We start from the raw sequence: 23,523 nt of genomic DNA on the forward strand, positions 1-23,523 counted from the left end.
TCCGTCTTATACGAAATGATCGTGTTGGCTCCGTTGGTGGTGGGGTAGCTATTTACTTAAAAGCTCACATTCCTTTCGCCATTATTAGCACCTCATCACAACCACCGTCACCCAATGCAGGCGAGCATCTGTTGGTTGAGGTCACTCTCGTTCACACCAAAATCCTTCTTGGAGTTTATTATAGCCCATCATTGCGTGTTGACTACTTTACCTCACTAGAAAAACTGTTAAGTGACTTTGTTCCCTCTTATAGACACTCCATTATTTTGGGAGACTTTAATACTTGTCTCATAAAAAATGATCACCGTACGTCCTCACTTAAATCAGTTATTAATTCAAGCAACATGCACATCCTTTCACTTGGTGCTACTCATCATTTTCCCAATTGTACTCCTTCTCTTTTAGATTTATTAATAGTATCTTCACCGCAGCATGTTGCAAAACACGGCCAATGTTCGGCTGATGCATTTTCTTATCACGACCTCATTTATTTGTCTTATAAAATTCGTCCTCCTAAAGCTAAACCCAAAGTCATACTCCAGCGCAATTTTAGTGGTATGGATCGTGAGATTTTTCTTAAAGATGCACGTGCTATTGATTGGTCTCCAGTGATTGATGCGCAGACTGTGGATGAGCAGGTTGAAATTTTTAACACATGCATTAACCAATTGTATGACAAGCATGCGCCTTTTCGATCCATAAAATTAAAACACCTTCCGGCAGCATGGCTTACCGACGACATAAAATTGGTAATTAACAAAAAGGTAGCTGCTAAAACTAAATATAAATGTCGCCCAAGTAACTATAATAAAGAAACCTATACCAAAATCCGTAATCGCTGCAATATGATGTGTAGAGATGCTTTACGTCGCCATATCTACAAATCCGTAGAGAACGAGGATCCAACGAAGGTTTGGAAATTTCTCAAGACTCTTGGGATTGGTAAATCCAAAGACAGTGCCATTCCTAACAGTGTTAATATCGATTCTCTCAATGTACATTTCTCCTCTTCTCCTAGTATTAATAACATTAATAAAATTAAAACTTTAAAACAACTCTCGGCCTTACCAATCCCTGACCACTCTCCATTCATTCTTGATAAATTTTCGGAATGTGACGTAAACAAGTGTATTTTGTCAATCACCTCGAATGCTGTTGGTTGTGACAGTATAAGTCGCAATATGCTAGTGCCGATCCTTGATATCATTCTTCCAGTTTTAACTTTCCTCTTCAATAGCTCTATTTACAATGCCGCATTTCCTTCAATCTGGAAGGATGCTCAAATAATACCTTTGCCTAAAGTAAGTAATCCCAAAACATGTAACGAATATCGTCCTATATCCATCCTTCCTTTCCTTTCAAAGGTTTTGGAGCGTCTCATCCATAACCAACTAAGCAAGTTCCTTTCCCGTCACAATCTGTTTAATCCTCTCCAATCTGGTTTCCGTCCCGGCCATAGCACAGTCACGACTTTGGTGAAAGTCACCGATGATATTCGTTTTGGAATGGAGAATGGTCAATTAACTGTGCTAACACTATTGGACTTTAGCAACGCATTTAACACAGTTGATTTCGATGTACTTCTCGCCCTGTTGCACTCAATGAACATATCTCCAACTATGATTGACTGGTTTCGCAGTTATTTGTACGATCGCAGGCAACGAGTTCGATATGACGAGAAATTCTCCTCATGGTGTAACACGACAGCTGGCGTTCCTCAAGGCGGCATTTTATCTCCTCTTCTGTTTGCCATATTTATAAACACCATTTCTCATAGCCTATCTTGTTTCTACCACCTATATGCCGACGATCTGCAAATATACTGTCAGGAACCTCCATCGAGGTTAACTGAAGCTATAACGACCACAAACCAAAACTTGTTCCGTATTAAGGAGTGGAGTGAGGCATTTGGACTTTCAGTTAATCCTGTCAAAACTCAGGTGATGATAGTAGGAAGCTCCAGATTACTGTCTAAAGTTGACTTGAGCGCACTTCCTAAAGTAAATTTTGATGGTTTTGACATTCCTTTTAGTTTTACGGTAAAAAATTTGGGAATACTCATGGACAGTTCTCTGCTTTGGGGTCCACAGCTACAAGCCGTTAGTCGTAAATTGTATGCGTCAGCTGCATCGTTAAGGCGGCTACGCAACTTCTTACCCACTGCTACTAAAATTGCGCTAGCACAATCTTTGTTGCTTCCTGTCCTCGATTATGCCGACGCCAGTTACCTTGATCTCTCGGAAGACCAGCTAGATAAACTTGAGCGTCTTCAAAATTTTTGTATTCGATTCATTTATGGTTTGCGTAAACATGATCACGTTTCTCATTATCGTTCTAAGCTCAAGTGGCTTCCTATTCGCCTGCGCCGGAATACTCATATACTATCCCTTCTTTACAACATTTTGTTCAACCCCACATTCCCACACTACCTTAAGGATAGATTTAGTTTCCGACACTGCTCGAATAGTCACTCATTACGGTCTTCAGAAAATCTTAGTCTCAAAATGCCATTGCACTCCACTTCCTTTTATGATTCCTCTTTCTCTACACACGCTGTTCGTCTCTGGAACTCCCTCCCAGCTACAATTAGACAAGCGCAGTCATTAAACATATTTAAGAATCAAATTAACTCATTTTATCTTTCACAAGGACAATAAACTGCTGCTAGGCTGCTTCTACATATATCTTTAAAATATGTAAATATTGTGTATGTAGGAATAAAATGTTATGTAATTGTATGTTATTATATATTATACATATGTGTATGTGTATATGTATGTATGTGTATATATATATATATATTTAAATATTATATGTATATATATATATATATGTATTTATTATATTGTATACGTGTGTATATTTAGAAGTATAATATGTTGTTTAATAAATTCTATATGTCTGTGTAATTATTTTTATCTAGCACCCCCGCTTTTATTCATGTACAATCTCTCTCCATCCTAAGGTTGTCTGGAAGAAATCGCTGTAAGCGATAAGACCGCCAATTGTTACCCGAATAATGTGTTTAGTTTTGTCCTGTATACTGTAATCTGTATATTGTAATGTGGTGCTAACAATAAAGAATTTTCTATCTATCTATCTATCTATCTATATATACTCGACATAAAAAATCGACATAAAAATATCACTAACTTGGATGATAATTTAATAGATTTTAATAGATGGACTTAAAAGGTAGAAGGAAAACTAGAAAGGTTAGATGTTCTGTATTAGTTCCAGAAGATCGCGTATCTTCAATACTACATCGGTATATACCTAACAACGCAATGGAACAAACTGCACTGCTATTGACAATTTGAATGAGCAAATAGCAACACGCTGTGGAGCAGATGCCTACTGTACACTCGGTTAGTTAATTCTATGGGTGTTTTATTTCCGTTCCGAATCGAGTGCCATTCACACAACACTGTCAATTAATAAAATATTTGTCACATAAATTATTTAACGACAAATGACTCCGAGATCCTTCCGGTGCTATTATCATTTTCTAAATGCATCATAAAATAAACTGTCCCATTCAAGTTTGCACTTATTATTCGAGACACAATAGTTTTTAGAGGTAGTGCATGCGCTCGCGAAGCGAGTCGCGGGGCGAGGCGGGGGACCGCAAAAACTGCACCCGACTTAATTATAAAGAGACAAGAAGCGCCATTAAATAGCGATTCGTTAAATCTACGCTCTCGTGTTAACACCACACATCTTCCCTCCCTATCTTATGTATGAACGACTGAGCGAGACGGAGGTAATTCTGAGGTGACGGCCTCGCTAAGGGGCGGCGTCAACGATATAAGGTTTAGATTGACTGGGCGGCGTTCTCTATTCACTTTTTTTGTTTGCTCGAGCTTCGCTCGGCGAGCTTTTCATTTGGTGTCGGGTCGCGCAAGCGAGTACTCGCGTTCGATTACCAAACGACTCGAGAATCGAATACTATTTGAACACCTTGTGCATGACCGAACTGTGGCAATGACTGTGTAATCGGCGGCGGCATATAGCGTGCGATCTGATTTTGGAAATAAGAATTTTACCGCTCGAAAAGGAACTTCGATAACAGCTGTTTAGTCTGATCCATTTGATGCAGTGAGCTTTTGAGTCATGTCGGATCTACGAGGTTCCCCGCCTCTGTCGAGGGGTGCGTTGGAGAACGGATTTGGAGCACCTTTGGCTGCGCTAAGCTCGCTGGCGGAGGCCCCTCCACCGGCGCCGAATCCGCACGGCATCGATAACATCCTCTCCCGGCCGGCGGTGGGGTCGCAGGTGGGCGCGGGGCTGCTGGCGCCACGACTATCGCTGGCGGCGGCGGCGGCCGGCATGGCGCACTATCTCCAGCACAAGCCTCTCTACTGGCCCGGCTTCCAAGGACTCATCTCCAACCCCATGGCGTGGAGAGACAGACTGCAATCCAGTGAGTATTTTAAATTTTAAACACCATCACATGTTTTCTGTTCATCATAATCAACAGCTCATTCGTAATTTTTATTTTAGTCGGGATTCCAGATTTTTAATTTACTTTAAATTTTATGTACTTCGTATTTGTAAAGTCTAGTTAGATTTTTCTGGGTTGCGTGTTAATTTATTTTTTCATAGAAAAGACATCAACGCACTAACGTTACCGTTTTGTTTACTGTTGTACTTTTAAGTTTAATTTCTTTGCTTTTTTTACAAATCAACGCTATGCGAGTAATAGGTAGCTATTTTTAACAAAATACCTGTATAATTACCTTTTTACACCAATCACTACAAAAATAATGAAAAATAATTATATTTAGGTAATTAAGCCACATGCAATTTCAGTTCCGTCGGGGATAAAAAAACCTGTAACGTATTTTATTATATTAATGTTAAAATATAACTGAAATGTATAGATATTGTAAATTTGTAAATATTTACCATTTTTTTCTTACTTTTTCCTACTTACACATTCGCAAATATATTGTTTCGGTTCAAAAAGAGGAAGGTGTTAACTTAAATAGTCGGTTTGTATCGGTAGTTAGAATCCGTCGGAATTTACAATCCGTTTCGTTAGCCCCGGAAGAGATACGGAAGATGCCGCCGTCGGATCGTAGGGCGGGCGGCGTAATAGCCCTAGTAGATGTCAGGAACATTTGCGGTGTGCGACACTTGTATCGCCAAAGCCAACCCTCTCTTACGACGTATATTGCCTCGTTATTTCTTGAATTGTCTATTGACTTCAACGTGGGAAGGTCTTAGGAGGACATCAAATTGTTTTTGCAATCGTTCTGTGAATGGAAACATTTTGCATCAAAATCATCATCAGTGTCTTTAATATAAAAAATCCAATCATATCTTGCTATTTGTTATCAGCTTATATTAAAATTATGACTTTTACAAAGACGAAGAAACCGTTTTGAATGAAAAAATGGTGAAAATTGTTTATAGTGTTCTATTGTTTATAAACGCATAGTTAATTATCAATTTTCGTATGACTTAGTAATCGTAACTATGGATAATATTTTAAATTTTATTAACGCGAAACATATTTTTTATATCCTTTATGATTCGAAGTAAATGAAGTAGTAAGGAAGTCGAAACAATCATTTTATATGAATAAAATTAGTTATAAAAAAGTGTATAAACTAAAATATTAAAGGAGTAAATCCTTCGGTTGTGAGTACATAAATTTAGTGAAAAATCTTTTTTTATTCTAACTTAACCGGATCCACTACGAAGTGATAATGTACTTTAAATCGTCAATTAGTTAATAATCCCAATAAAATACCAGTCTTATTTTAAGATTAGGGTTGTAACGAATATATTTTACAAAAAGTGTAAAAAACTGCCGATGCGAATGTTTGCGCGATGCGAAAGATCTACTTAATTGATTCTTTCTTGAATGATGATGATTGGATGATGCAGAAGATTTGCAAGTAGACGCGGCATCAGCGGTCGACGGAGAAACGTTCATAATACCATCAGAAATATATGCATGAAGCCATATCTTCGTGATGACATGATGTCGAGAAGATTATGATCTGACGCCAAAGATGATGACAAGACCATTACCAGGGAGCTTCTAATGAACAGGGTGAGTAACCACATTTAAATTAGATGTAATGAATGGTTATCTTGACTCCTGTCAATTCTTAAAGAATTGAATTTCTGATACATTCACCATTCATTGCATCTTTATGAGATATTGAAATAAAATGTTTCGCTAAAACATTCGCAGAGTAATTTGCGAAAGCGAATGTAAATCAATCATTGCGATAATAAAATTAATTGTGTTCGTTACAACCCTAACTTATGTTTGCGATAAAAAAAATGTTTAGTTCTCAATAAAAGAATGGTAAATTTTAGAAACGACAAATAAAGTAACCAAAATGTATATTGTTCATGATCAAAAGAACGTTCAAATCCATATTGACTTATTGTAATTCTCGTATACTACACAGTCAAGCATATTTTGATGTATGTTATGAACTTCTCATTAAAGTTTTTCCAAAAAAACTGTTTCTGTATCTAAAGTAATCAAGCGTTTTCATATTTTCTGATCAATTTTCCGTTATCTCCTCATTCGGTGTTGTAGTTGATCCGCATTACAAATAATTAGACATTATAATCGGATACATTACGTTAACTTCCTCGGCACGGTTCACTAACCATTTTAATAACGAGCCCATCGTGCAGATACGAGCTTATTAGCTGATAAATAGATAAACTCGATCCCTGACACGTTACACCGATTGTACAGATCAACCAATAATGTGCAATCAACTGTTATACTAGTTTACATGATCCTGTTATTTAGATTAGAAACGGTTATTAGAGCAAACCATATACCAGGAACAAATAATTTGGAAATATTAGCTAGGCAGATATGTGAAAAAATTTAGGTTAATAATTTCCTATCCTTGAGGTGAACCGAAAGAAACTTTAGGATATAAAGTCCTTACTTTTAGTGAGATTAAATTACATACATTGGAAAATAGTAGATGATTGTTCAAATCCCGAACCCGTGCTAGCCCATCGGAGAGCATTACGCACAGTTTGTTCGAAAATTATTAATTAGTTAAGGGCGGGGGCACCGCGCGTTAGGCTGCGGTCACACTGGGCGCGCACGAATGAAGTGGGACACATTTTTTTAATTACCGTCCCTCCCCTTGGCGTGTGATTGCCTCCCCACTGCGGCCGCCCGTTCCCAAACTGTGCACGGCATATGTTGCCGGGAATTAAAATTTGAGTTTTCGGATGCAGTTTCGAATTGTGCGGCAGATGCCGTGTGGAAATATTCGATAGTCAGTTTCCAGTTTTACGTAGGCATCTCTATTATTTACAATGACTTCAGTTACCTACTCTCAAACTAGGGATCCCTTGCATTGTCAGCAGTAGAGAGACGAAATTATTGCTGGGAATAATAGTAGGAGTACGAACAACAAAGTTATGGTTGTAACGAAATTTTGTTTGCGAACAATGCATTGCGAATGTGCAGCGAAACATTTTATTTTCCTTTTGATAAAATATATTTTAAAAGAAAGATAATACTACTACTACTAAAATACTATAATATAGATAATAAATAAATATTTTTTTTTTATATACCAACTATTTAGATACCGGGAATGTCCAAAATTTTAGTAAAATGTTTCGCTTAACAGACAAGCACGATTGCAAACGTGAAGTATTCTAATTATATAGAAAACTTCGCTTATGCCGAATGCAATCGCGAATATTCGTTACAACCCTACAGTCTCTATTATAAACAAAAAATAGCTACTAATTAATTATAGTAATATTCCAATATAGCGTGTAGTTAAAATTACGAGATATTCAAACTAACGCAACTTAACAACCGGTTTCATGACACACTTTATAGAAGTTAGTATATGAAGCTTTAAAAATCACAAATACAATTTTGTAACAATTAACTCGTTCCGGCTCCAGTGTAGCTGAGCAATTATACTTTGGTCGACATAAAAGCTAAAGTACAATCTCGCCGGGCCTAATGAAATTAAATTAAGAATAACATAATTCTGGAGCGCGGGCGCGGGCTCTGCACCGCACATTTTCGCGTTTCCCCCCACTCGCCCCACCACAAGACTCCATCTTTGTTTTTCGAAATGAGGTGATGGTTATTATATTTCGCGGTCAATGCGGTATGATTTTATTTTATCTACAGTGACGTGAAAGATTAGAATTTCGTGTAGTTTTCGTGCATCTTGGCAAATAAGACTATGTTGATTACTCAATTAAGATTACCACATTTGATCTACCAAATAATGACGATTAACTAAATAATTTATGTAGTTTTAGCTAGTCTGACCAACTCTAAAAACTCGAGCAGAATGTTTTAGCGCTATGAGGTGTCTGATTGCGCGCCGAAAAGCGATAAATATTTTAATAAAATTACCGGCAAGCCCCACTCGAGCCTTATCTTGTCCTCAATGACGAAGGGAGAGATAGAGTTATACGGCTTCGAGCATTATTACGCTTGTTATGATGTTAGAAATCTAGGCAATTTCGATCGCTTTTTATACGGTACAAAGTCAATGGTTACGCACATTCCGATGGATAATAAATAAATGTTAAAGCGTTAGCGCCGTAGTTACTGACAATTGACTATATAAACCGAAGTTATAGGCTTGAGATATAAGTGAAATAATACATACCTAAATGCGAAAGATGTTTACAACAAGAAGTGAAATTGAAGGAGGGAATTGTATTTAATAATTTATTGAATTACATTACGATACGGAAGACATCAACGGCATTGAAATTACTACCAAAAGAAATCCATGGGTGTTGTTCCGCATTGTCGTTACATCTCACTTTGAATTTTGACTTGATTGAACTTCTTTACTCAACTCAACTGCCCATATGAAGAGTATCCGATGTAAACTAATTTTATTCAAGGCGCAAAAATTTCCAGCTATGAAAGGCTACCACCCAAAATCTTCCGAATGTGCATTTTTTCCATGTATCATTGCCTACCCTTTTGAAGAAACCTATACTCAGTGAAGATTGACAATACAGTGGAGTTAAAATTATCAACTACTTTTTACCGTGTTGATGGTTTACTATTTTTCCCCGCGCCATATAAGTTATTAGATAACAACGATAGGATGACGCAACTACCCTATGTTAACTACAAGAACATTGGGAGTAAAAAGCGGGACATGGTTATTAAAGTGATATCATAACGGCCAGCTGGGAGCGCAAAAACTATCGCCGCTGCTATCACTGCGATGAAAATCGTCTGGATTGTTTACGTACTCCATCGCTTTGGGTTGTCACATTAATAGCGGGAAGCAGGCCAACTCAATTCAATACAGCAGACGTTATTTTCTCTAGAGTAAAGACCAACCTTGATGATCACATGGTGAAGGTTACAGGAATTCGCTGGAAGCAAGCAGGGGAGGCTAGAAGGAGAGACCTGCGTCCAACTGTGGACTTTTCCGGGTGAGATGATGATTATGATGATGAATGACCAAAATTTTATTTTAATTACCGATAACAAAACGTCAACAACATTATGTGAAGAAAACAATCTATATTAATAAACCAACAAAACAATTAAAAATTCCGAAAAAATTTACAACCAACAAACTGTAACCAAATTCAATGTCTTTTCAGAACAACAAGACAGTGCTACATGTTTGATTTCCCTAAACATTCCTTATACTAAATTTGAAACTTATGTCTGCATATGTATTATATAAACATAATACAAGTTTTATTACTTGTAAGACAAGGGTATCGATCAGACAACGGTGCAGCACGCCTAGACAGTGTCGTTATTTTCACCGACAGGTGAGCCGCGTGTCGCGCCATCCGGCGCTCCCCGTATCGCTTTATTACATGTACCACACTCTGATATTGCATGTAGGTACTCTACGATTATTACAATTCTTTTCCAAGTGCGTGTTATGAATGCTGAGCACTGATAGGGTGTTGAATTACGTTTATTAGAAACATACTACACGTGTCTGGTCTATTGGTATGATATAACTATTAAATATTTCTGTTTATCACAAATAAATATTCAAATTAATAATTCACATTAATTTAATTCAAACTCGATGAGATATGTCGTAGACTATTCTATTTTAAGACAATAATTATTGATGAAAATAGTTTAGTGAAGTTTGCGGTCGTGAAAACATTTCAGCTAAATTGTGTACTCGAAACTAAGTCTCTACAGACGAATCGGGCGTCGCAAACAATGTCTTGAATAACTCAATTATTTCAAACTACCTCCACTCAAGTAATTCCCGAAAGTACCGTTACAATTAAAACTGCTTCATGTTTATACATTTCCACATGGTAACGGAAGAACTTTAACACTCAATGGTGGGACATGTACCCCTTTACAATTACTCCTGTACAAGTTAGCGGGCGTGTGTCGAGCGCCGAGAAACCGCGGTAAATATCGCGAAGTATCGCGGAGGTTTACGGGGCTCCTCCCTACTTCCCCTTGTGGGGAGATAGGGTAAATGAGAGTAGGATTTATTTGTACATGATAGAGCGCAGATTTTGTGCGGTGCGGTGTACTGGCGTGTTTGTATTGTAATGTTGTCGACAACGCGATGAATTAGTTCCACGTACGCATGGAACGTGACGTCGCTATCACGGTGGAACGTGTTGTGTGATTCACCTGGTCTCACGCCGTATTGCGCTGACTAATTGTTCACTGATTATTCTGCATAGTTGGGAAGGGGAGCATTAACATTTATAACATTAAAGTAATTAATATATTTTAAGCTGGTATTTCTTAATACCAGCATCTCTATATACTATTGCTAAATTATAATTGGTAAAAAAAATGTATTCACAAATCATTGTAATATACCAGAAGGGATTTGCAAAGATATATGAATATAAACATAAAGTAAATATATATTTTTGTTCAACACTCATTTCCAATAAGAGTTTTGCCACATAATGTAAAATAAAGGACATAAGTAGTCTTCTTTATTTTTTCAATCGCATTCAGGTACGTCCCAATAGGCATCGGAGAAACAAACCCTCACGAATATGTACACACGTTAACGTCTAAAGCCTCCCCCGCCGTTCGCTCCTCGTTAGTCCCCTACAAATTGAGACACGAGGACGTTAGAGCAGGGAGCAGGAGGGTGCGGGGTACGAGGGGGGATGTCCCCAGGGGCGAAGGGGTTGTGCGGTCTGCGAGCCCGCGTGCCGTCGCCCGCATACTGAATGCCTCGCTAAATAAGTGCACAGATTTGCCGGCTTCAATTTGGGTAATTGTGCTCGGGTTACGTATAATTGTTATTTGGTGTTTTAGTACTTTGAATGTTTTTGTACGTCGTCATGAGATTCGTGAAGTTTTCGGGTCCCCCAGTATTATCTGGCGCAATAAAAGCTTGCGTTTGTTCCACGTTTAATGAACATTGAAATAGAGAGTTGACATTATGTTATAAAGCGCGGGTGAACTAGGCATTGCGTTTAAGTTAGAATGATATTTTATTTGATCCTTAAAAAGTATAAATGTGCAGTCGCAGCGTGGGTTGGTTCGTTTTATATAAAATTGGGTGAATATTGAAGTTGTTTGTAGTTGGCATCAAGTTATGAGTGACGAAGAATCCAGCGAGAGGTGGCGAGCGACAGACTAGATACAATATTAACAAACAGTTGGTTGCATAATGCATGACGCGCAGAGGGCGCCCGCTGCAATATGGTGCGGCAAAAACTCCAGCCGTTGCCGCCGTGTGGGAGGAAAATATGCTGGACACTTCGGGGGTATTGCCATTTTATAATACCACACACTTTAATATGCTTCACTATAACATACTTCTATGTACAAGACATTGATAAAAAATGTTACTGATTACTTTACATTCGCTTTCAAAATAGGTTTACCTATTAGATGTCTTTATAAATATGTTTTGAATTGATAATATTCTTCTCTACAATTGGGGTAAAAACGACAATGCCCATTGAATTAATTGACAATAATAATTACGAGTAAAGGTAATTACATAATGTCCCCTGAATGCGAAATTCGATCCTGTTAGAAAACAATATACCTAGTTGCATTATATTAAGATTTATATGCGTAATGCAGTATACACACACGGGGAAATGACACAAACATATTTATTGCTCCAATAAATATATTGGTGCAGCATTGTTCACATTAGTTAGCTCGCAATAAGCCCTGCACGGCATACTGGCGTAGCGCAAACACCGTATATAGTGACCAGTTTACTAAATGAATGCAATGCTGCCGAACCAAAAGTTAGTCCTGGAGTCTACTACGCTACAAATCCCCTCAAACAAATTTAACCCTTATCTCCGTACAGTGGAGTCTACTTTTGACAACATCTATTCACCTGAACCGTGTTACATATAGCAACAATTTCCGTCAAATAGATTACGACCGTAAGTTTTAGGTAGTAAAGTTGAGATTGTCTATAGAGTGGCAGCCGTATTTCAGAAGTTTGTAAAGGAACGAGCGAGCGGTCAGTGAACGAAAGGATGTCGTTTCAGCTACATTGTGGCGGTCGCGATCTCGGCCGCAGCTCGGACATTTATATGAAGCGATAAAATTAACATGAACGCATTGTTGACCTTCTCAATGATCGAATATTAGAGATTAAAAATTCAACATTATTGAAGGTAAACAACTACCCAATAGTCATTTAGTAAAGCAATTATAAAGTAAGATCAAAATATTTGCACTATACATTTCTCATGGAGAATGAAGAATAAAGATGGCATTTTACAAGGAGAAAGATTAAAAAAAATGGATTCATGATTACACATGTAAAAGAAAGAAACTCTAATTTTTCAACATCACTTTAATCAAATCCGCAGCGTATAGAGCAGCAGGTTTTTCGCAAAATTCATTTTCAGAACAATTTTTCTGCCCTTATGGTTAAAGGTTCTATGATATACATATATTTATAAAGAATAATAATGCACATAGTAATAACTCGTAATTCATAACAAAACAATACATTACATAATATTAGGCAGATACAGCACAGACGCCATAAATAAGCTACCTCTGCATAACAACCATAGGTACTGTGCTTATATTAATATTAATGAAACAATAACATTAACCCTATGCCTTGGATTTGTAGGAAATATTGTTATTATTTACTACAAGTTTGTCGGAGAATATTAGTGATTTATAATGTGAAGGCTGTATGCTCGTGCCTAGAATTTTTAAGTCACTGTTATTTCAATACTATAGGTAGAAATAAAACCAGTGTAGGGCACTAAGCACAATATCCGTGGTCATATCATCTCACTGATTTGCGTAATTCCATGGAACCATGTAAATCCTTAATTCCACATTCTCATGATTAAAAATAAATTTATTTCATTCCGAATAAAAACCCATGAAAGTAAACAAAAAACGCATCATATTCCGTTGTGATATTTTTCCCAGCGTATAAATGTTTTGATGAAGCGGCGTCGGTACAGTCGACGACATAAAGCTCCCACGAGAGGGGGGAGGCTCGACGTAGAGTGGGAGAGGGGGCGAAAAAATGAAATGAAAATAATGATAAAAACGTCGACACGACGACAAAAGGAGCGTCAGCCGTTAAATTCGAGATATATTCTTGTTTGATAGCCAAATCGAAAGATCGTCTTATTGTGATCACAGTTATCGTCTCTGTAGCAGCTTTATTTAATATAATGAATTCATTACCCAACGACTAATCACGGAAAATAATATGACAATTCGAAATAATCACTTTCGAGTCGATTATGTATGTGTTACTATGTAACTTGTCCCAATAAACAGTCCACAGAGTATATACCAGACTAAATAGCACCTGATTGGATTGCGTTACGTGGTGATAGCGATCACCCGTTAATTACTCACACGATCGATGCGCCAACAAGTATTATGCTATTATGTCCTACTAAATTGCTTTATCCGATGGATGTACCCGCTCGTACATACACACAATCAGCGAATAAAGTCTCACAAATAAGCGTTAATTCATAAATGATCGATTAGTTAAACACGATTTGCAAAAGTATATTTAATTTGCATGCATAATAATTAAACAATATGAGTATTTGTTAGTAGTTTGCTGACGGTACAGCTATAAAATACAATTAAATTGAATACGCGTTTTCCATGAGTGTACCCGAGGGGAGGTGTGATGTCATCAAGGGATGATGCAGCGGCCGTCATAATATATTACATACACCACCTACACTCACGGAAAGCTCTTATTGTTTTCAGAATTTCATTGCATTCGTATGGCAAAAATAAGTACCATAAGCGTGCTTCTGAACCCAATCTAGGAATAAACTGGATTAATCATATTATCTTAACGCAATATACTGCGTAAAAGTATTTTTAGAAGCCTTTTCAAAATCTATACTTTTGTTATGATCGATGTAGGTCAGAAAACAATCTTTATCTACAGAACTACTTCATTTTATAGGATGTACAGTACAAATTTTAATCCTAGTAGTTATAATATACTTAGTAGACGTCTTTGTTGCAGTGAGTAACGGGGCCCTGAGCGCCTGCGCAGCGCAGGCGAGCGGCGTAGATAAGGATGGCAAGAAGAAGCACACGAGACCGACCTTCAGCGGGCAACAGATCTTCGCACTGGAGAAGACCTTCGAACAGACCAAGTACTTGGCCGGCCCCGAGAGAGCCAAGCTCGCCTATGCGCTTGGCATGACCGAGTCTCAAGTTAAGGTAAGAGAATTTAATTTATTTCTCTTTTGCTTTTCAAGGAATATTGGTGCGTTGTGGTTGTTTCTCTTGTATCAGTAGTGAAGTAAATTCACCATTGTTGCCAGTATGGTGCGTCTGAAGTGTGTTCGGAATTGTCATGCCCATGGATCTTGTATGATTTTGTACTACCTCTCATCCAGAGGCCGTGGGTTCAAATCTGGGCTCGCACCTCTGAGGTTCTCCGAATTTATATGCGAAATTTAATTTGAAATTTACCCTGAGCTTTTCGGTGAAGGAAAACATCGTGTGGGCCTGCACGTCGAGGAATGTTCACAATGTGTGAAGTCCCCGACCCGCATTGGGCCAGCGTGACGGACTATGGCCTAAACCCTCGGATGAGAGGAGATCCGTGCCCAGCAGTTCGGTATATAAATGAGTTGATGATGAATGATACAAAAAAGCATCCCAGGTTCAATGCAAAACACTATTTACTAATTCTGTTAAGATATTGTGAGGAATGATAAATGCTATACCATAGTAATAGGGTACAAACAATTAACTAACAGCAAGAGTGTTGGACATTGACGAGTAGGGTAATGCCGCCAATAAGCGACACTCTCCTCGCGCTGTAATCCGATTACACAGATTGAAAAGTCAATCACTTAGCTGGTCACGCAGTCGCGCGGCGCAATCAAACGATTCGCTCTATTACTGGGGATTAAGCGCAGCTGACATGTGGACCTATTGACTCTGGATTCTATTTTGTTTTTCATGCCGCATTATTATTGCAATTCAATCAGATTACCATCAAAAATGTAAAACGTTAAATTTTGTCAGTATCAACTATGTCGCTGAAGATTTTTTACCATAATCGTATGTTTAATATCATTTAAAACTGAAGGCGTATTTATCCCTTACTCACTATGAACAAACTTGTCAGTGATTTACTTAGTCATGCAATCAATAAACCAACTGCGACAAACTTTCTTCTAAAAATTTTGAAATGGAAGACGTAAGGTACGATTATGAGGTATGACTATTACTTAAATATACACTTTTGGTTCAGTCAGTGATAAAAAAGGAGACTTTAAAGGTTCATTGTAATTTTTGGGGTTTGAAAGTGCTTAGTTTCCTTATAGTCCGTGACAAAGATATGTGGGTAAAAATGCCTGGGATTCAGAAAATTGACTCCTGTAGTTATAAATTGATCATTGTCGACGTCGCATCCAGCCTCCAAGGATGACCAGCGGACTGACTGGCCACAAAGACTCACTCACTAGACTGACAGGAATCCAAAATTAGACTGACTTTATTTTGTACAAAAGTCGACGAGTACAGTGCTACATTACAGATAAACCGTGTAGTAGGACTTGCTTAGGAGGTAGTGTATACAAATGAAAAAAATCGAAGGCAATTCGTAACTTTTTATCGGTCTCAAGCTTCATTGGAACTAGGTATGCTATGTTGGATATAAACTGAATAGGTTTTTATTTTAAACTAATTAGGGTGTGACATGGCTTCCCCTCGCTAAATGGGCGCTAAACATCGGGGGCTCCAGGCCCTCCATGTGGCTTAGTCCTGGGGTCCGACGCCGTTTACTCTGTCACGCTGCGGTCACGCGTATTTGCCTCCTAAATCCAACCATTTAGCCAATTTTAACAATCACTGAAATTGAATTTCCTAGTCATTAATCTTTCACGCTTCTTATTTTGACCTATGGAAACTTTTATTTGCACATAATTATACACTCAGATTTGTTTGAAAAGTGCCAGTTTAACGCGAACTAGCTCTACTTATCCAGCGCATTTGACGAAAGACATAATAATGAAAATGCAAAATTTACATTGTTTCTTTGAATTTATTTGGATACTAAAATTCAATAGTATTACTAGTGTAAGAGTTGTTTATTCCTTATTAAAGATTCAGCATACAAAGTACTCAATAAAACAGTTATTTAATCAAAAAGGAAGTCGATATCCATAAAGAACAATAACATTGGATGCCATCAGTGTCTCCCTTTCAATCTGAACTGTCTCAAATCGTAGATCATAAGCATGAAAGCGTTTAATACTGGGGGACCAAATTATATTATACTAAGTGATACGTTCCATTTGCAGGGGCAGACTGATCATTTGCTTGCAACACAAAGGGCAACCTTGCTTCATTTGTGTTAAATGAAACTTTCAAATTTAAGTGTTTCTCCGTTTGATTTGTTTTCCTGCAAACAATAGATCCTTACGCAAGAGTTAATGTTTGTTTGAAAAAAAAATTATTACACCGATTTTTGTTTGAAAGATAATGCAAAGCTCTCTTCACAGTTGTGCATTCTGATACATGGAGGAGAAGCTAAGTGACTTGCTAGTTTGAGGGAGCTACTGTAGAGCAATGGTGAAAGTTGGCGATGAAATCAAGTGAAAATAATGAGATTAATGGACGCGATGCGAGCACAAAAGCGTAATAGGTTTTGCGCTTATGAGGGGACAGCTACAATGATTGTAACTGGTTTTTTGTTCTTTGTTTATGACATTGCGTGTGTTAAACTGGTTTTACAGTCACTATTTCAAATTTTCCGGTAGTTTTCTTTACATTATTCTTGCAATAATTTTAAAAAATATCGCTTAACTTTGAATCGTCCCCCTCAATCAACCTACAGCGGATTCATAAATAACTCCATATTAATCCTTTACAGCGCTAAATACGTATCACCTAACAAATGAGTGCTTTCATTCACAAATTGGGCTCAAAAGCCAATGCACCAAGAGGGGACCAATTACCCTACCAATTTAAATAGAAAAAACTGCCAAAGAATTATCAACTCTGTATGTTCAAAATAGATTTTATATGAAGTGCAAATGAAATGGAGCGGGTTCTTTCAATTCCCCTATATGGGTGTCATAGCTCATTTGGCATTCGATAAAATTAATCCATGGGGAAGATTAACATCGGGAGGGCTCCATATTTACACATGTGACGCTGTGCACTGCACCAGTGCCCGGTTATATGTAGGTATGCACAATTAATTGTCGACTGACGATTGCTTAATAATAGAATAACTTTACCTAAAGTACAGTCACGTCACACAGCTGTGATGACCGTTTTGACGTTTGTCCGCTCATCAAGTTTCGCATTAATTCATAACTACGTTGAAGGAGCTAATTGGTGCATTTGTTTCTCGGCATTTGTTTATCGAAATTCGACATTTAAAAAAATGAATCTATACGATCGTCACTTATGGGGTCGCTGTCCAGCACAACTTTTACCTCCGGCAAATTCGCGTCGAAGCTCAACGCAAAATAAAGCAGTTTCGAATTCACGATATATTAATTAAACATTTTTATTTTCGTTTTATTATAACTTTTTAATCAGCTAGCCCTTGCAATACTAGTTATAAATCTAAAAACTTATTTTTATTTTTATTGTTTTTGTTATATTTTTTTCGATAATGAATTGAGATTTGACCTCAATATTGTAATCTGTCAAAACGGCCATCATAGCGTGCCGTACCGTTAAGCACTAGTAGTTCGTTAAGCACTAATTGAAAATCATTTTCATCGCAATGTATTTATGATAAATAATTTACGCGCTTTTATTCTAAACTAGTAGAAATCATAATTGTTTATGGTTAAGGTGATTTAACTGCCACTCGAGGGAGGTCTTTGCCCAGCAATAAGATATGAAATAGGCTTTTGGTTAAAAAAGACTGTAAAAAGTAACCTTCTAAGTGTATAGGTACTTAATCCTGCCATATAAATGGTTCGTTCGTCACTATCCGGAGCCTTAAAACTTTACAGCTATTATAACCAGTGATATACAACGATCATAACAACGAGCCCGCTTATTGCATATCATAATTCCTTCTCGCGTACTTAAAATGCAAATCAGAATGTATCGTTATCATTCCTTTTATGGCTGTAATAAAGCTGGATTGAATTAGTTGTGAGCTGTCGTTCTGTTTTTCTCACAACGTCACCAATACATACCTCTTCTCGTTTGTTAGTTCGATAGAATAGTAAGAGTGGTGGTCGACGCTAATCTGTCCTTCGGAAGATATCGAGAGTACCGGCGATCTCTTGTGGAATAAATACCCAGACAGTAGTGCCAATGGGCTCATCACTGCAGTAACTCAAGCTGCAGTATGTTAGAACTTGCATGATGTCCCTTATAATACGTGGAGTGTGCTCCTGCGTACTCAGAGACATACGGGTATTTTGGTCCTTCTGATCAATGCTCCGGACTACAAATATTGTCTCATCACCGCTGCTTGATGGTATGACATCACGCTCCAGAAATAGAAAAATGCTCACTGGTTTAAAGAAATAGACATCTTAAATTATAGAGACACGTTTTGGAAAGAACCGTGAGCATCTCTGGAGAATTCGTAAAATTATTATTGTTGATTAGTTTTGTTGAAGTTTCTTACTATCGTTTTGCACTAAAACTAAAATAGAATTAAAATTTGTTTCTATATTTTCTATATACTTACGGTACTTTTCTGTATCAGTTTCAGCATGGCTGCTAGTGTTTTGGCCAGTGGTACTATTACTAAAAACGCAAAAAGTTTTCGTTACCAAAATGGAACTCGAAACTACTAACAAAGATTGTGGCGCCCCTAATGACGTCACAGATAAGATAAACGACAGTTTAAACTTGTGTAGATGACTATTGATAGGAGCGCAAACGCAGCACACGGGTCAGAGGCCGCGGCCGCCGCGCCGGGGAGGGGGCCACACTCGAGCATATTAAATTATTTTGATGGATGACACTATAATTTAATTTTAATGTGTTTTGATAAAATAGAGCTTTTATGAATGCTTAATCGTGGAACGGTTTAATGGCGTTTTTTCGACGGCTGCAGAATTTGAATCAGTTTATCGTAATTGAAATGTAATTTGCGAGTTTTGTCATTGATGCGTAAAAAGTGAAGATGCATATTTTAGATAATAATTTAGCTATGCTACATCTATATATTTTGATTGATAATTGTACTTTAATCGTTAGAAGGACAGACGAAGTTAAACGACTAATACGGCTTGATGTTGCATTTTACTCAAATGGGTCATCCCAGGAACTAAGTACGCTGAAATCCATGCTTTTAATTATTTTTTAAAATAAACACTTAAAGGGAAAAAAATGTAGTAAATGTATAATCAAGAGCGTCTATTTCCCGCGAACATTGAGTACTCATGAATAGGTATATGGTTTTATCGCGTGTGTTGTCATGATGAATCAGAGGGGTGGGAGAGAAAGCTGTACAGGCTGCTTAATTATGTGATATCTACAGCACGTATGTGACGCGACATGTGTATGACTTGTAGGTGTTTGACGTTGTAGCCCGCGCCCGTCCGCCTGTGGGGGTGACGACGTGAACAATATCATCATTGACTTTATCTATTTAATATTATTTTACCTCTACTATTATGCAAGAGTTTACACAACATAAATATACATAGATGACTAGATGGGGGTCTGAAAAACTGAAATATTTTAAAGAAAAAAGATTTCATACGTAAATGGTTAAAACTCCCTAATTAAAATGTCAACTGTCAACTTTTTACCGTGTGAAGAAGCTTTCATAAGTTTGTCACAGGTGAAAAAGCCGTGTTTTTATACACAGTCCAAAGAACTGTAGCAAGCACGTAGATAAATTAGTAAGATCTGTTGACTCGGTGTGTAGCTCAGTCGGCAACAGCGGCGGCCCCGGTGTAGCAACAGACGTTGGTTTAAGTCCAGTCATACCGAAGTATTGGTTGTGTGTTATTCGATCTTTTTATTAATAATAATAATTCGACTTTTACAAAAACGCACGATTTCATCGCTACACTTGCATTTATAGGCGAATGCATCAATACAAACGCATGATAGCAACTGTGCAAACGCGCGACTGCATCGGTGAAGTCGCTTTTGTTGAATGTGCGAGAAATCTGTACAGGTTAGTGCACATTGCTTCGATTTGTTGATTGTGAATTTAAAAGTGAAATAAGTAAATAAATTAATGAAAAACATGCATCGCGTTTGGATGGCGTTACCATCGTGTTTGCATCGCGATTGTATCGCAGCTTAAGTCGCGCTGCTAACAGTCGCCGTGTATAACCACTTCAAAGTCTGTCGAATTAATTTGTTTTTGTTATTTATTTAATAGTTACAATAGCATTAACATAATTTTGCTTTACACTCGTAACAGGTTTGCATGAGTGTTGCAACTCCTCTAACAATAATATGTAAAATCACAAATACGCACGTTTATTACGCGTGTTTCGACATAGGACTCTGTAGAGTTCTATCTTTAAATTTTGCTCAAGTTTTCATTGCTGTATTCGCATACATAAGCAATGAGAAATCAAGTTAATAATCAAGCGGTTGCATATGCTGATAACTAACTATTCAAACTCATATATTTTAAAGTCCTATTGTCATAATACTTGTTGATACACATAAGCCTAAATTCGAAGCTAAATCTATTCGACAGACGGTGCGTTGTTTCCATATGTCAAACCAAGTATCCGTGTCAAAAGCTTGCTTGTTTCAATACTCACAAAGCTTAAATTATCAAAGTCTATAATCAGACGACTGGGATTCAATCGATTGGCTCGATGACAGCTCACATTGAATGTTAAACGAAGCTCGATATTGGAATCGATACACATTTAACTTTTGTTTTAAATTAGAGTAATGGATTGGACAGACATGTACGACGATGTTAGTGTAACTCGTCGAATTTCGTCGTCTTCGTCTGTTTTTAATTTATCGCAGCCTATATAGTAGTACTACTGTTCAGGACTGGACTCTTTACACTGCAGATCAGGGAACTATAGTACCGGCACGCTATGCTGGCCGTTTTGACGTTTGTCTTTCGTAATTCATAACTACGTTGAAGGGGCTAATTGATGTACATTGTTACCAATAGCGACGTGAGAATTTAGAGATGTGTAATTTTACGACACAACTCGGCATTTGCTTTTCGAAATTCGGAATTTTAAAAAATGGAATCTAATACGATCGTCACTTATAGGATCGCTGTTCAGCACAACTTCTACCCCCGGCAAACTCGCGTCAAAGCTCAATGCAAAACAAAGCAGTTTCGAATTCACGATATATTAAGTAAACATTCTTATTTTCGTTTTATTAGAACTTTTTAATTAGCTACACCTAGCAATACTAGTTATAAATCCAAAGACTTTTTTCTTCTTTTTTGATTATAAATTTTTTGATAATGAATTGAGATTTGGCCACACTATTGTAATGTCAAAACGGCCATCATAGCGTGCAGATATTGTAGTCGAAAAATTACCTTGCAAAATTGTTTGTATTTCTTTTTCCGAATAAATTATTTTGACACCAGTCTATTAATGCTAACAACACTAGTAATACAAAATTAAAAAGTTTGTTCAATAACTATAGGTACAAAACAAGAAAATTCTCATGAACATGCATGTAGGCACTTGTCAATTAAACGGGTTCATGCGTAAATACGCGTGGGCGGTTTGACGACATACGGAACCCCTAATTGATTGGCTCGTGTTAACGACGCGTTTTTAGGGTTCGGTAGTTGTCTTGACCCTCGGTAACATAAGCTGTATTTATTTGACTATAAATTACGTTATATAACTAAGTATTTAATGGCACAAGTTGCGTTTGTTGCGTTATTTGATCTGTAATGGCGAGATCCGGACGGAAACGGCTGTAGTGAAAGATTAGTTTCTAGCTATAAGTTGCTTTTCCTGTACTATTCACTTACTTCTAAATAGGTTGTAAAAATGTTATTTGGTTTGATTTTCGATCACATGATAAAATAATATTTTAAAATCTATAGCAATAAAGTCGAAATTATAATACGTTCTTATTACTTATTTAATTACCCCCGTGGTCGAGTAGCTTACACATCGGTTTTCATCCCTTCCCCCGACCGAGATAGTGCAGAAAAACTATGTTTTCTATATTGTCTCATGTTTCTTTATTTCTTTAATATTATGTCTCTGGGAGTTTGCGGTACCGTCGTTGTTTCCGATTACATACAACACAAGAGTTTAAGTTACTTACTTTGTGATCAGAGCGATGTAAGTGATGTTGTCTAATATTTATTTATTTATTATTATACATATTTGGAACACCAACAGCACCGCACATGGAAAAAAAATGTAAGATCAAAAGACAACATTTGGTAAGGCACAGTTCTTATGTGGAAGCTGATTACAGGTATCCATATCACTCAATATATACCCCAAAACATAAAAAATTAATGAATCCAAATTATTTAATAATGCAATGAAATTTAAAGTAAATAATTGACTATAGGATGAGAATAAATAGTTGATTGACGTAAATAAAATAGTATTAATAGTAGTAATTGTACTAATTGAATATTTTGCGAAAGATAAAATAACAATTAAAACAAAGTATTAAAGCTGTAGGAACACGCAATTTACATTTAAATTTATAGAAAAAATCATTAAAATTATATAGTGATGTCGTCTCTATTTATAAATCGTAGAACAGATGAACACTGGTTGTTTGTGTGTTTATATTTTAGCGAAATCAATCATAGCGGTGCCGAGTGCGCCGATCAGCAGATCGCAGCTGATGCCGCCGAGGATTGCCGGATAAACCACACGATAGGGAAAGGGATAACGAAAAATTGCTTATGCAAACCAAATATTGGACAAAATGGTTTGTTGAGCTACGAAAATACAAAACCCTTAGCGGATATACTTACTTGGATATATATTTTCAGCGTTAAATCAAAAGAAATACTCGTTATCTATAAATTAATTATTATGTGGCTAACTGACCATCGTACACGGAAAATATTCATATACAAAATCTTATTTTTACTAGTAATTGTTAGAAGCTATATTTAATCCCATCATTAATATAAA

General features: G+C 37.1%; 1 protein-coding gene across 1 annotated transcript in view; it reads left to right on the plus strand.

The window, feature by feature from the left end:
• The first annotated feature begins 4,111 nt into the window (after positions 1 to 4,111).
• The window catches only part of LOC113239480 (homeobox protein Nkx-6.2-like), a 38,371-nt gene continuing 18,959 nt past the window's right edge, over positions 4,112 to 23,523 (plus strand). Inside the window, exons 1-2 of the mRNA XM_026476511.1 lie at positions 4,112 to 4,423; positions 14,457 to 14,671. Coding sequence (XP_026332296.1) covers positions 4,114 to 4,423; positions 14,457 to 14,671 — 525 coding nt within the window. The 5' untranslated portion in view covers positions 4,112 to 4,113. The remainder of the gene's footprint in view (positions 4,424 to 14,456; positions 14,672 to 23,523) is intronic.

Source organism: Hyposmocoma kahamanoa, unplaced genomic scaffold (genome assembly GCF_003589595.1).
Source record: "Hyposmocoma kahamanoa isolate Upper Pololo Valley unplaced genomic scaffold, ASM358959v1 99879, whole genome shotgun sequence".
Taxonomy (NCBI): domain Eukaryota; kingdom Metazoa; phylum Arthropoda; class Insecta; order Lepidoptera; family Cosmopterigidae; genus Hyposmocoma; species Hyposmocoma kahamanoa.